The sequence below is a fragment of the Oncorhynchus kisutch genome, linkage group LG25 (genome assembly GCF_002021735.2).
Source record: "Oncorhynchus kisutch isolate 150728-3 linkage group LG25, Okis_V2, whole genome shotgun sequence".
Classification (NCBI taxonomy): domain Eukaryota; kingdom Metazoa; phylum Chordata; class Actinopteri; order Salmoniformes; family Salmonidae; genus Oncorhynchus; species Oncorhynchus kisutch.
In genome coordinates this window covers 12,473,557-12,489,687 of record NC_034198.2, presented here as the reverse complement: position 1 = coordinate 12,489,687, position 16,131 = coordinate 12,473,557, and the positions used below count along the sequence as shown (strand labels likewise).

Genomic DNA, 16,131 nt, shown 5'->3' with positions numbered 1-16,131 from the left:
AAACATTTTATGACGCATGTCTACACCATCTTACAAACTCACACACCCCCCTGGGGTTTCCTTTAGCCAGTAATGGCTGGCTTTTGTCTGCACTCCTTGTGCGCTGCGAGAGAGAGGGGCCTAGGCTACTGTTGATTGCAAAGATGGAGGCCTTTTTCATTGACGTAAAACAAAAGTTAGAGGAAAAAGAGTATACCTATAGAGTAAAGTCTACAAGGGGGATTTAATACTGTAGTGGACAAGGATGAAAAGAACACTGGCGCGGCCAAATGCAGGCTAATGCTAACTAGCGTTAGGGCAACGACTGGAAGTCTATGCATTCTAGCAGACACCCATAGACATATTCTGGGGACGATGACTGATGCTAGACTGCCGTTTGACAACAACCAAAAATATTGCTCTTTTGTCCATAATAATCTTGTCATGTAGGAATTACCCACAGTACATCTGCAAGCTGTTCTACAGACCATAACGCACGTGCCAATTCCAGAATGGTCACACTTACATAACGCAACATTTGTGACAAAACAATCAGAGTTGAAAAACGAGGGGACACGTGTGAGAGAGCGCGACACGAATTAATCAGATGTCATAATAATGAAGGCCATTAAATCAATCTCTAACATCTGACAGCCAACATCAAAAGACAGGCATATCCAGTGCACACAGAGGGCCAGAACATACACACACAAATAATGCATGAAGCACAACTGGTTATGCAGAATGAAAAGTAGAACGAAAAAAGAAACGGGATCATTGGATTATCATGCAAAACAGCCACCTTAAAAAAATTTAAAAAGCAATTTGTAAACAAACTGCAAGAGAAGAACATTCATTGTTAAGCGTCAAATTTAATTGGTTTTTCGGAGGGTTCTTACAGACTGCTTCCCAAATGGCACCCTATTTCCTACAGTACGTAGTTCACTACAGGCCCTGGTCAAAAGTAGTGCACTATATTGGGAATAGGGTGCCATATGGAACTACCCTAAACCGGCACAATTATGCATTACCACTGCATGCGTCAGACTGCCACTTCACTACCCCTGCAGTTAGCCCAGTCGCAATCGAAAGCGCTACCTTTTGACAACTCATGAATACCCAGGTCATTTTGGAGGGCTATTGTTTTTTTTTATGTGTTCAGCTCGCCCATTATGTTATCTGCATGGAGGACATTACAGGGCAAGAGATGAGGACTGTGGAGAAAGCCTCTCGGAAGACTTGGAAGGCACCTTGGCACTCTACAGGTTTGTAGTAACCCAAATGCAAAGAAAAACAATTCATGACAAGCTGCCTTCAAACTATCATTATACGAATCATTGTATAAACTATAACCTGCACCTAACAACTAGGGTTGTGACGGAAAATAATATTGCGATACACTGCAGGGACGGCAGTGTAGCCTAGTGGTTAGAGCATTGGACTAGTAACCGAAAGGTTGCAAGTTCAAATCCCCGAGCTGACAAGGTACAAAATCTGTCGTTCTGCCCCTGAACAGGCAGTTAACCCACTGTTCCTAGGCCGTCATTGAAAATAAGAATTTGTTCTTAACTGACTTGCCTGGTTAAATAAAAGGTAAAAAAAAAAAAAAAAAAGGATCATGGCAACAATGGAAACAAAGCACATCACACTCTTTGGTCCTCAAAAATAATTTGTCCTATAGCTTGGAAAACAACATGATGTTTCCAACATCGGGGCTGTTTCTCCACTTTGTGTTTTGTTTCCTTGCCGCGATACTAATGAGTACCGCAATACTGGTATCATCCCAGCCCCTACTAACAAACCCAACTCATATAATGTGTCTGGCTTTCCCACAATATGATTTCAAATCGCATTCTTAACAAGGCTTTGCTCTTAACTTTAAGTCTAAGCCCTGTCCTAAGCTAGTGTTTGTTCTGAAGTGTCTGCACTACAGAAAGATCCGGAAACACATTTTATATGCATTAAACTATTTATTTTGGGAACTAAACTATCTCCATATATACAGAGCATTCAATGGTGGAGCTCTTCAAGATCAAGTCCATCAAAGCGATAGGAGAACAGGCATTACTGGTTCTTTTGATAAATGAGAACCATCTGAGACTACAATGACCGTTCATCCCTTCATTCATCCACATATAAATAATCCAACAGCTGTTTCAGCCTGGCATCTCTTCAGCTCATACAGGGTATAGTCTACTCATCCTCTGCTGAAAGTTCTGGGTCTAGTTCATTAGGCACCAAACGGACTGAAACAGGGAGGGACAACCTGACCGTGTCCAATGAAAAGTGCTCTTTTTTTGTTTTCCGTTGCAAAGTGTTTCGCTATGATGTGCCGTTGTGGCCTGGTTAACGCGACCCTGGATGAGTGTTCTATAGGAACTCACCCCGCACGCTTACCTTTTTGGGGCCACTGAAGATCTTCCTATTGGTCTCCCTGCTCTCCTTGGATTTCTCCACCTGTTTTGCCTGAGGTCTCCTGGGCATCTCTAGGCCCACAGAGGCAGAGTTGTCCTCTGGGAAGTCCATCACATCTACAGGGGACATGCCAAATGTAAACGTGTGTTAGACTAGGGCAGATCATCACAGTTCATTGCCAAGTCTATATAATTACATATAGAATTGTGAATCTTTGTGACCAAGTCATTAATAGCCAAAAGTATTTCATTAGAATAGATTATTGAAAATCTATATTCAGATCTACACTGGCATGTATGCACGCATGCGGCGAAATACACAAACACATAATATTCGGAAAGTATTCAGACCCCTTGTTAAATTAGCCTTATTCTAAAATTGATTGATTTTTTATTTCATCTTTCAATCTACACACAATACCTCATAATGACAAAGCGAAAACAGGTTTTTTGAAATTTGAGAATTCATTGAAAATAAACATTAATACCTTATTTACAAACGTATTCAGACCCTTTGCTATGTGACTCGAAATTGAGTTCAGGTGCATCCCGTTTCCATTGATCATGCAACTTCATTGGATTCCACCGGTGGGAAATTAAATTGATTGGACATGATTTGGAAAGGAGAGCTCCAAGACAGGATTGTGTTGAGGCACAGATCTGGGGAAGGGTACCAAAACATTTCTCCAACATTGAAGGTCCCCAAGAACACAGTGGCCTCCATCATTCTTAAATGGAATAAGTTTGGAACCACCAAGACTCTTCCAAGAACAGGCAGCCCGGCCAGAATTGAGAAAAAAAATGGGGGAGAAGGGCCTTGGTCAGGGAGGTGACCAAAAACCTGATGGTCTCTGACAGAGTTCTAGAGTTCCTCTGTGGAGATGGGCAAACCTTCCAGAAGGACAACCATCTCTGCAGCACTACACCAATCAGGCCTTTATGGTAGAGTGGCCAGATGGAAACCACTCCTCAGTAAAACCACATACCAGCCCGCTTGGAGTTCGCAAAAAGGCACCTAAAGGACTCTGACCATGAGAAACAGGATTCTCAGAGCGCTCAGGACCTCTGACAGGGGCGAAGGCACACCTTCCAACAGGACAACATCCCTAAGCAAACAGCTAAGACAACACAGGAGTGGCCTGGAGACAAGTCTCTGAATGTCCGTGAGTGACCCAGCCAGAGCCTGGACTTAAACCTGATCGAACATCTCTGGAGAGACCTGAAAATAGCTGTGCAGCAATCCATCCAACCTGCTCCCCATCCAACCTGCAGAGAAGAATGGGAGAAACTCCCCTAATACAAGGTGTGCCAAGCTTGTAGTGTCATATTCAAGACTCCAGGCTTGTAATCACTTCCAAAGTGCTTTAACAAAAGTGCTGAGTAAAGGGTCTGAATACGTATGTAAATGTCATATTTCAGTTACATTTTATATAAATTTATATAAACCTGTTTTTGCTTTGTCATTATGGGGTATTGTGTGTAGGTTGAGGGGGGGGGGGGGGGGGGGGGGGGGTTTAACCAAGGCTGTACCATAACAAAATGTGGAATACTTTCGAAAGGCACTGTATATCTCCATCTATCTCTGAGATGTCTGTCTTGTATAGGAAAGAGCTGTGTGTGGATGAGTCTCAGTTTTCTTATCAGGACTTGTCAGTTTTGTTTGTTTGTGCTCATCCCATACACTGCCCCTCCAGAAATTGCCCCCGCTAATGGCCTTACAGACCTACCATGAAGGTTGAAACAAAACGTTACTCGCTTTCCTAAATAGCTTTTGAGGAATGTAATAACATAACATTAGCATTTAGTGAGGATCCTGTGAATAGATCTCGAAGTCCGTGTTATTGACCTCGCCTGAGGCCTAAGTATGCCCTGTACTGATGCCGGACTGTGTATTCCCAAGTGGGTTTGGTAGTACTGACCACGCCTGAGGTCCTGTCCCTGACCTGTGTTGCTGCTGGTCTGACTGTCCAGCTCCTCACTGCTGGACAGGGGGCTGTCCACCCTCATCTCCATGGCAGCAAGGGAGGCTGTGGCTGCAGCAGCGTTGGCTACAGCCCTCTTAGCCTTCCTCTCTTTGGCGTGGGAGCCCTCGTCTTCGTCGCTGTCACTGCCGCTCATATCGTCAAAGCCAAAGTACTTAATCTTGTAATTGGAGCTGCCGGATGCCACAGGGTCAGAACTGCCGCCCTCCTGGTTGGCACCACGGCCTGCCTCGTTTTCCTCGAAGCCAAAGAAGTCCAGCTTGGTGTCTTTCTTGACCTTGCTCTGTGTAGGTCTGAACCTGGGAGAGAGAGAGAGAGAAAGGATATAATATTGTCCAAAATAATATTGCAATATGTAACAATCACTAGTACGTAGCAGGTCGTCACCTGATGGCCTTGGCCGGTGCTGGTTCATTCTTCTTTTTCAGGCGGCCAGCCTCTCCCGGGTCTGTCAGGGGGGCAGCCACGGAGGAAGCGGGGGTGTATTCCTCCATGATCCGGTCCTGAATGGTGACGTTAAACATTGACAGGCAGGACGGGTGCAGCACTGTGTAGTCTCTCGTCCTCCCACGGCCCGCCGGCTTGTTGCTGTTCTCCGTATTGTTGGTCTTGAGTGGGCCAGATCCGGGCCCACTACTGAAGGATGTGCTGGTACTGGTGCTAGTACTACTGGTGCTGTCAGAGTCCCCAGCCTGCTTGCCTTTGTTGGGCCGGTGGTAGGTCCGGCAGTTGGTGCTAGCCCTGAGGAGAGACTGGGAGTGGTCCTGGAACTCGGAGGGCTCAATGGGGACTTCGAAGTCCCCTTGGCCCAATACGTAACTGGAGGTCGGCTCTGGGGATGGCTTGTCCTCCCTGGCCAGACCCAGGCCGTAGCTGCCCGCGCCACCCCACATTGAGGGGTTTCTAGTGGGCTCTGGGGTGGGCGAGGTGGGCCCCAGAAGCATCACAGCATCCCAGTTGTCGTAAGAGTCCTTGGCCTCGCTCTTTAGGGTGGTGGTCTGAGCGATGGGCTTCTTGTCGCTCTCCGAGGCATTGCTGTACCATGAGTAGCTATGTTTCTCTGCAGTCGCACCCTCATTAGACCAGCTCGGTTGGCTTGGCTTGGCTGGAGGAGAAAAAACAATGTATTAGCACCACATAAGTCTTGGCAGTTACCGTCTCTGACAGATGTAGCATAGAGCAGCTGAAGTACTCTAAAAAGAAAGTTGATGCCTGTCACAATGCCGCATGGGTGCCATTTTCACAGCAGAAAGTGGAGATAACCATGTATTAGGGAGTGTTTACTGCTAGGGCTGTGAGAGGAGCAGCACACCCTCGAAGCTTTTAGCAAAGCTGGAGAAAAATCTCAATGCTGAGTCAGGTAAACATCTCCAACTTAATTGGTCTCATTCACCACAACAGGAGCAGACCGGGTTAGCCTACATGTGAAGACAGGGTGTGGACATTGAAAACACAGGCACCGGTTATTATTTATTTGGGACAGCAATGACTTCCTAAACAACTATACTTGAAGTTGAGTTTGAATAAGCTGCTACATACCACTTGCATGCAGGCATGCACATTCTGGTGAATCCCCCTCAAAAGCAATAACACACCCCCAAAAAAACATTCCTATGATTTACGGTGTTAAATAACAATAACATGTGCCAACAAAAAAAATTCCCGGTATAAAAAGGTTGGGAGCAACATGTGAAAATAGTTTAGGAAATATTTTGCAGCTCAAGTTGAATACAAAACTCACAATGCAATGCTCTCTCTGGGCATACTGGCTGGCCAGCTAGAAAGCAAATGTAGCTACACACAATACTACCAAAGTCAATATGAGCATGTGATTGTAGCTAGCTAGCTGTAAAACAACCTAAATAAAACAGCAGTATCAATTTAGGAGTGTATAATCTCACCATGGTCAACCTGCTACAGGTAACTGCCAAAGTAAATGAGGGAGACAAAGTATGTTTGTGTTGGAATAGTAACCTTAAGGTATCGAGATCGAGTCCCCAAGCTGACAAGGTAGGTAAAAAATATGTTGTTCTGCCCCTGAACAAGGCAGTTAACACTGTTCCTAGGCCGTCATCAAAAAATTAGAATTTGTTCTTAACTGACTTGTTTAGTTATATAAAAAGGTAAAAAAATAATAAATGTTGAAAGCAAGTGCTTCCACATAGGTGTGATTCCTGAATTAAATTAATGCCCAGTCACTCATTATTTTGGCTACCATGGCTAGAAGAGATCTCAGTGACTTTGAAAAGGGGTGTCAAAAGGAGCATAGGGGTTTAAAGTGTGTCTCTCAGTCACCCAATCTCAACCAAATTGAACACTTACGGGAGATTCTGGAGCAGCGCCTGACAGCGTTTGCCACCGTTGCAAGAAATTGTAATATTTATTTCTGCCGAGATGTGTTTTAAAATGGATAGTTGTTGGCTCAATGACGAAGTCTAAGGGAACAGCTAGCATTTCATTGTGTGTTGCCTGGCCAGTGTTGCACTGTATACCGAAACGTCTGTACTTTTTCAATACTAGATCATTAAAAACAGTTTGATACTAGAATGTGTTACTTTTGGTACTACTGTCAAATGAGTCTGGATCTCTCCATTATTATATATTTTTATTTATTTAACAAGGCAAATCAGTTAAGAACAAATTCTTATTTACATTGACAGCCCACCCGGGTCCAAAACCGGACAACGCTGGGCCAATTGTGCGCCGCCCTATCACGGCCGGATGTGATGCAGCCTAGATTCGAACCAGGGACTGCAGTGACGCCTCTTGCACGGAGATGCAGTGCCTTAGACCGCTGCGCCACTCGGGAGCCAAAACTTGAAGAGTAAGGTTGGCGTTCCTAAGTTTTCAAAATGTTTTTTTTCTCTCCCAGAAATCTTTTTTTGAACATGTGATATTTCACATGTCTTAATTTGCAGGTGATCTCTAAATATCAACACATATATTATGAGTCTAGTTATTTATCATGGAGAAACAAAGGATTCTTCCTGGCTAGCCTTGATTGGCTGAGATAATGGAGGCTGGTCATGCTGAGAGATGAGTCCTGATTGGTCTGCCATGCCATAGGCTACTGCCTATAACATAAAATGGGGGCATCCCTAAATCAGTAGTCTAACACAGATTTGTTTTTAAAGATAATAGCAATGTCATTGAACCAGAAATTGCTGCGTTCTCTAATGACCGTGATGGGGAAGAAACGGAGCTCAAGTGTTTTCAGAGAAGAAGTGGACTGAGTTTTGAACTCAGTGGAATGCCTGGTAGAAGCAGAGTATGAGAAGGACATCCATTTAGAAGTTTGATTGCAAATGCGCAGAGTTGAAGAGAACTCAGAAGGCTCGTATAAAACAACTCACTGGATTACATGTACAAGGAGTTTGTCTGCCATGAAGCATTCATCCATATTAGTATCTAATTTAAACGGGAAGCGTTTAGTTCCTGTAATTGATTCTGTTGGAAAGGGGAGAAATTGTGCTTTACAATGGTATTGACATTACAGTTGATCTGGAAGTATGTTTTTGGGGCGCTAAAATAAGGTCAATTGTACAGACCAAGGCGATGTACAAAAGTGAGTGAGTTTACGTTAGATGTCTAAACAAAATACTCCACTTAGCCAGATGATTACATGACCCATAAACTTAGCCAGGTGTGTCTGGGGGTGATGTGGCAATCTATTTTAGTTCATGAACGTGTGAACAGGTCTAGACAATAGCGACCCATCCACTTAGCGAGATGTGTCTGGGGTCTGATTTGATATATAGTAAATGTAAAGAACATGTTCAGATATAGGCCAATGACTATATAGCGTATTTTTTACCTGGATATGTTCCTTATTGTAGGCTACTACTTTCACCCCTTGTTTACTACACTACCTTAAAAACACAAAATGTAGCATATGGCCTCACATGAATACTTAGAGATGGGTGGCGCTAAGGCTTAAGAGGGTGTGAACATGAATGGGCATACTAAAAAAAGATGCCAGTGTGAAACACATTTGAAATAAGCACAACTTTCCCATGTTTCCCCCAACTGCAGTGTATACTTTTTTTAAACTTCATCTTTAATTTAACTAGGCAAGTCAGTTAAGAACAAATTCATATTTACAATGACGGCCTACACCCGGGAGCCCACGACTATAATATACCATTTTGAAGCAGAGTCTGTAATTTAATAAAATGTACAAAGCCAATCTTGTAAATGGTACATAAAACTGAAATTGAGAGATGTAGTCACAAAATGTGTCTCACGGATCAAGCCTGTATCAGCACAGCCTACCCCTTATCCAGTGATGCCAATTTAGCAACTTTTCAGACTACCCTGGCAACTTTTTTTCCAAAACAGCACCTAAGCAACAAATTGAGCTACTTTTAAAAACTGTATTTGGAACTTTTAGCAACTTTTGAAAAGTGACTCAAACACTAAAATGCACGCATTTTTCCCTCTAAATGACAAACGATTTCCTCTGTCACACACTCAGTCAACACACATGCCTGGCTGCAAAAGTGGATTGTGAGTGACGTCTGCAGCAAGCGCCCAGCTCGTGCACAGGCAGGAGCCGGCCAGCAGCAAATTCCGCAAATTGCAAATCATTGTTGGCTGACTGCAGCTGCCTGTGCACGAGCTGAGCGTCTGCTGGTGACATCACTCACAATGCACTTTTGCAGCCAGGCATGATAACTACCAATACACTGCTTAAAACTATAATTGTTCAGAATGTGTAGGTTTACTAGATAAATATATATATATATTTTTAAATGTAACTGTTCAATAATGTGTAATTGTTAAATAATTAAATGTGTTTAAAAATAAAACATATCTGATCATATAAAATGTGTTGTGTTTATATTACTTTTACAAATAAAAATGTGATAAATCTAAACAAACGAATGTCAAATCCTATTTTTCACCGAGACGGCCAGCCAATTTGAATAACGTTAGTGTATTCTACGTAATGACGCAGTTTTACGTTGCTACGCAATGATATCACAACGTCATTTAGCAACAAATCGACCTGCCTTATCATCCCAAATTTCTCTTAAATGCAACTCACATCTAAATCACTATTTGTCATGCGTGTGTATTCTGATCTTTAATTGGAATATACTTCCTAAGGCTTTGGGTGACTTGAGGTATCCCTTCCCCCATTTTAGAGCTACAAGGAATAAACCAGTATACATATTGTTTATAGGCAGATTTCTTTTTTTATTGTTATACGTACTATTAAAAATATATATAAATAAATAAATCTTTATTTATTTATATATATTTTTAATAGTACGTATCTTGCTAGCCTGAATTGGGAGTCTGGGCTGCATTATGTTAGCTCCCCACTCATGCTGCACAGAAGTTAACGCACTTGAATAATCTGACAGCATGTAAAAATGTTTAAACTTAATTCCTAGTCGCAAAACAATGTCCATAGAGTCTAGAACACTTTATAATGCAAGATGATACTGGTAGCGTTCAGCTTTGTAGTAGGTCAACTTCTCTTCTAGCTGACGCTAAATCTAACATCAATTCACTATCCCTAGTACTTTGGTTGTGATAGCCACAATACAAAATACGCTGATTTCAAAACTGATTGCAACCAAAAACATATTCACTTTGATTATCCATTACCTCAGCTAACTGACTACTCCAACTCGGCGCAGGTCTGAATTAGGCTACCATTATTTCAACATGTCTCGTCAATGGTGAGCTGACCATCACATGGCAGCCTACAGCTATATCAAGAGGTCATATCAATAACTGATTAATTAACATAGGCCTACTAATATTTAAACAGTCTAACAACTTTCTGTGAAGGACGGTATTAGCGAAACTTCTCTGCCATGTCAGTTACCATCTATGCTAGCGCACGTTGCCTTGCTAGTCATAACGCTCGCGCCTACTACCCGTACGGGTGGGGATCGGAAACGGAGGCCATCCTCTCTGGAATTAATATTGTCTCATATTTGCTTTGTGAATGCCGCAAACTGCGTTTTGAGATACATAACTTTATGAGCTGGGTTGTCGGTCTTAGTAGTAAATCCGCTACGGAGATTCCTTAGTACTTCTGGTAAGTGACGTTTGGGGCTTACCAGAAGGTTTAATACAGTATATCTTGTCAAAGACACCGTTAGGAAATCTGGATACCGCCCAACCCTAGCTGATGCGATCGGGAGTGCAGGTAATGCTTCAAAAAGCGTTATGAAGTGTGATAGGGAATATGATTAAGCACCGTGATGACATGGCATACCACGATTCCCTAGACTTAGAAGTTAAATCATGGTGAAAATGTATGTTTTACCTACTCATAGAACATAGACCAGTCGTCACCAACCGGTTGATTGCGATCGACTGCTCATTCTCCCAGGCATTTCCTAGTCGATCTCCAAACATTTGTCAAAACCAAAGATAAAGCTTTCCTATTTTTATTTATTCGTCTCGCGCTATTCCTTGTAGGTCCACCCGATTCAGCTGCCCTGCACGCCAGGTAGGCGAAGTGTTCACATTTAATTTGTCTGAAGGTACAAACTGCCTTCCCGGCAGACCCGGAGAGAAAATCAAGTGCACTATGGGCCTACCCCTGGCCAATCGGATGGCTCACATTACCATGTCTGCAGTAGCGTAGCAAGCGAAAGCAAAGTTGTTACTGTGAGATTTCAAAAAACTTTTAAAACCATGACTCGAGAGAACTTAACGAATACAGCAAAGAGCTGCTGTTTTTATGAGTGAGCTCATGTTTAAGTTCTTACTCAGCACGGACTTTAGTTTCAATTTTATTAGCCATAAAATGCAGTTGTTTTCCTACACTTGCGCTACAACCAGCACTGCAATGAATGAGTAGGAAAGCAAATTATTTCAAATGTATTGTCACTTAGCTGTGCCTCACAAGAACTACAACAGATGCTCTATTACCAGTGTGATTATATAGCCTACCTCAAATTCTCATTAAAAAAAAATCTGAATTGTTATATAAAAACAAATGTATGGTCCTTAAAACATGTGCAGGGCAATTCAAGCAAAGCCAAAATGTAGTGATATTGTATTGGGCCAATAGCAATGAGGTTTGTGCTGTAGGCTAAGGTACTGTTTTTAATAGGTTCATGTTGCATAGTCTTACATTTTTGAAGTCATGTTAAAAACAAATCTAAACGATAGATCTCAGCTTGCATTTTTACTCAGTGAGCTTGACAGAAAATGGTTGTGACCACTGACGCATCACCAAATTGACAGGAGTTTCATTCTGGATTGGACTATCCTTTTAACCCTTACACAGATTGAAGACTAATTGAAACTGATTAGTGTCTAAATTGGAACACAGTGGATGTACAGTAACATTATATAAATTACATCAGAGCTCAGGCTCTGCGCTTCAAAGCTCTGACTGGATTTTTACTGACAGCTATTCTGAGCACCCCATGCGACAAGTTGCCCCCATCCCTCCCTCTAATTGGGCAACTTTTGCAAATGTTTTATTGTCTGAATGAGGCAAATGCTGTAAATTAAGAGAACAATATATTTTGAAAGATGAGACATTGAGGATTATAATAAATACTGCTTTGATGTCATTCAAGCAAGCCAAACACCCGTTATGGAAATGTAAAGTGCACATTTGGACTATCAGTGTCAACGTTCATGATCACGACACCATCATTAAGTTTGCGACTATACAACAGTGGTAGGCCTGATCACCGACAACGATGAGAGCCTATAGGGAGGAGGTCAGAGACCTGGCAGTGTGATGCCAGGATAACAACCTCTCCCTCAACAAGACAAAAAGGAGATGATTGTGGACTACAGGAAAATGAGGACCGAGCTCGCCCCCATTCTCATCGACGGGGCTGTAGTGGAGCAGGTTGAAAGTTGCTACTCATGCGTAGTCAGTCACTATACCTCTACCTACATGTACATATTACCTCAATTACCTTGACTAACCTGTGCACCGCACATTGACTCTGTACATAGCCTCACTAATGTTATTATTATTATTATTTTTTGTAAATATTTTAAAACATTTTTCTTAACTGCATTGTTGGTTAAGGGCTTGTAAGTAAGCATTTCACTGTAAGGTCTACCTGTTGTATTCGGCGCATGTAACTACATCAAACAAATCAAATTGTATTTGTCACAAGTATAGGTTGACCGATTGGAGGACCAAAAAAAAAAACGATACAGATTAGGTTTTTTGTATATTTGTAATAAGGACAATTACAACAATACTGAATGAACACTTATTTTTACTTAAAATAATAGATAAATAAAATCTATTTAGTCATGTTCAATTTGGTTTAAATAATGCAAAAACAGTGTTGGAGAAGTAAAAGTGCAATATGTGCCATGTAAAAAAGCTAACGTTTAAGTTCCTTGCTCAGAACATGAGAACATATGAAAGCTGGTGGTTCAATATTCCCAGTTCTTCAATATTCCCAGTTAAGAAGTTAGGTTTAGGTTGTAGTTATTATAGGAATTATGACTATTTATCTCTTTACCATTTGTATTTCATATGCCTTTGACTATTGGATGTTCTTATAGGCACTATAGTATTGCCAGCCTAATCTCAGGAGTTGATAAGCTTGAAGTCATAAACAGCGCTGTGCTTCAAGCATTGCTAAGAGCTGCTGGCAAAACGCAGTAAAGTGCCGTTTGAATGAATACTTACGGGCCTGCTGCTGCCTACCAACGCTCAGACAGACTGCTCTATCAAACCATAGACTTAATTACAATAAACACAGAAATAGGAGCAGTTGGTCATTAATATGGTAAATTCCAGAAACTATCATTTCGAAAACAAAATGTTTATTCTTTCAGTGAAATACGGAACCATTCGGTATTTTAATCGAACGGGTGGCAACCAAGTCTAAATATTACTGTCACATTGCACAACCTTCAATGTTATGTCATAATTATGTAAAATTCTGGCAAATTAGTTCGCAACGAGCCAGGCGGCCCAAACGGTTGCATATACCCCGACTCTGCTTGCACCGAATGCAAGAGAAGTGACAATTTCCCTAGTTAATATTGCCTGCTAACATGAATTTATTTGAACTAAATAGGCAGGTTTAAAATATATACTTCTGTGTATTGATGTTTATGGTTAGGAACATTTGTTTAACGATGGTGCTTTTTTCACAAATGCGTTTTTGTTAAATCACCCTTTTGGCAAAATGGAAGTACGCTGTGATTCGATGAGAAATTAATAGGCACTGCATTGATTACATTAATCTTTTTTAGCCATGAAAGTTTATTGAAATTACCTAGGAACTGTGCACACTTTGGAGAGGTGCACCTAGATGTTTCATCACTGACAAGTCCAAAATGGAATTTAAGCTTTTCATCCAAGGGAATTCAGCGAAGTTTGGATGGATATCATACAAAGCAGCTAGTTATTTGCATTTCTGACATAAGGAAATATGCAAACAATTAAAAAGCTGTGTCACAAATAATCCTGACCTTAACTGAGCTTGGTTAGGCCTACTCTATGAGAAGAACCATATCACAAGAGAGATGGTACATCCTCGCTCTTTACATTTATGACTTCAAAATAACTAGTTATTTCATGGTGTTGTGGTTTTTGCTGAGAATGCCAAGACATTTAATGAACGGGCTGTTTGGCATTTCCCTACCTCCTGTGTAAATTATTTTAATGGGAACGTTTTATTATTTCCAAATCCTTTGCACTTGAGAAATCATCTGACTGAGAAAATGCCTGATTAGAATCCAACCAGAGCTGTAACAGACCTTGTTCATTATGCAGGCGTTCCTTTGGAGGGATTGAGACTACCCTCTCTCAGTGTCTGGGCACTCAACGCAGAGACGATCACACCTTCGTCACCATCACTGAGCACCTCAGTTATCCTTTTTTGTGGTCAAATTAAGCTTATAAACGATTAGCCACATTAAAAAAGGGCCGAACACTAAGCTTGATGAATCCTTAATGGAGCTCAATAAGTATTACCATCATTACCAAGTTCTGGCTCTGAAAAATTTCCTATAATCTCTGGTCTGCTCGGATTGATTTCCCCGCCAGCCAAACAATGAGTTTCTACGGGTGGACAAGTGAACACTGGGACTTAGAGGATATCCTGGGTTTGTGTAGGAACGTGGCAGTGTTGTTGCTAAATGTGCAAATGATTGATACTTTCATTTCTCATAGACTGAAAGCATATACACTCAGTGGCCAGTTTATTAGGTATACCCCATTCACAGAGTGAGTCACGTGGCTTGCTTTATAAAGCAGGCAGATAGAGGCATTCAGTTACTGATTGATTGAATGTTGGATTGGGCAAAACTAGTGACCTATAAGAGACTTTGAGCATGCTGTGTTTGTTGGTGTCAGGCGCATCAGAAACGGACGGCCTCCTGGGCTTTTCACACATGACACTGTCTAGAGTTTACCGAGAATGGTGCAACAAATGTGTCAGCGGCAGTCCTGTGGGCGAAAACAGCGCGTTGGTGAGAGAAGTCGAAGGACAATGGCAAGAATCGTGCAAGCTAACAGGCGGGGCCACAAGTAGGCAAATAGTGGCGCAGTACAACAGTGGTGTGCAGAACAGCATCTCTGTATGCACAACCCGTCGGTCCTCGTCATGGACGGGCTATTGCAGCAGGCGACCACACCGGGTTCCACTACTATAAGCTAAAAGCAAGAACAGGCGGGCACACGATCACCAACACTGGACAATTTCATACGATACAGGTAACTGCCAAAATAAAGGAAACAAAGTGTATATACAATAAAAATAGTGTACCGGTTCTTTTAAGTGATAGCCTACAGTCCAGTTAAAAAAAGTGATGTGCGTGCGAAACAGAGGAAGAGCAGTTCTTACATCTTTGTTCGAAATTCAAATCACCCTTCATCATTCAGTTCCTTCAAACTCAAGTGCACAATTATCAGTTTTTATCTGGTTTCAATTACCCATTCACCTCATTAATTTAGTGAGGAAAGAAACATTAGCACCTGGCACCAAAAGTTAACACCGAACACAGAAGCATTATCAGTTTTCTAACTCCCCCTTGTGATGACGCAATGTGCCAGACATGTACCTTAATGCGCTGCAGTATAAACTTGATCGAGGAACCACTGTACATAGTTTTCATGCTCATCAAACCCTTCAGTGACCACTCGTGCCCTGTGGATTAGGACATTGGCTATGCCGCCATAGGGTAGCCAAAAGAATGGCCTGCCCAGCATTTTTATACATGACCCTAAGCATGATGGGATGTTAATTGCTTAATGTACCCCTAAATTACTTAAGACACCACACCGGGGTCAATCTCACAACTGTTTTTCTCAAGTGTCATTTTTCACTGAGATTACAATATATACTCATATTTAATTTTTTTTTAAAAATTTTATCAGATACTATACATTAAGAACATTCACAAAATTCTCATTACCGTAACAGTTCTCGCAGTCCAAAAAAGTCAAATCCATATTTTGTCTTATTTTTTATTTTTTTTACATTGATCCCCTAATGAAAAAGGCCAAAGTTAAACATAACACTGAAAATAAAAATATTTTAAATGAAATTATATAAATTCTCAAATAAAAACATCTGACTTTCCCCCCAATTTGACCATGTTGGTAATGAGAAGGCCAAGTGGGGTAAAGGGAGTGTTGGAGAACATAATTCTGAATGCATTTAAGCGAATAAATTAACGTAACATCATCCTCTAGATCAGTGATTCCCAAACTTTTTATAGTCCTATACCCCTTCAAATATTCAACCTCCAGCTGTTTTTCCCATCATTGTAAGCCTGCCATGAGTGTGAGA

General features: G+C 41.5%; 1 protein-coding gene across 4 annotated transcripts in view; it reads right to left on the bottom strand.

Annotated features, from left to right (window-relative positions):
* waplb (WAPL cohesin release factor b) overlaps nt 1-16,131 on the bottom strand; it is a 61,583-nt gene that overhangs the window by 24,333 nt on the left and 21,119 nt on the right. For 2 of the 4 annotated variants that reach the window (XM_031805215.1, XM_020460247.2), the window contains exons 3-5: nt 4,763-5,480; nt 4,313-4,674; nt 2,377-2,510 (exon numbers count right to left, since the gene is read on the bottom strand). In XM_031805215.1, coding sequence (XP_031661075.1) covers nt 2,377-2,510; nt 4,313-4,674; nt 4,763-5,480 — 1,214 coding nt within the window. Of the gene's footprint in view, nt 1-2,376; nt 2,511-4,312; nt 4,675-4,762; nt 5,481-10,665; nt 10,749-16,131 lie in introns of those variants that run through there. The other 2 variants (XM_031805216.1, XM_020460248.2) reach the window with 2 other exon arrangements.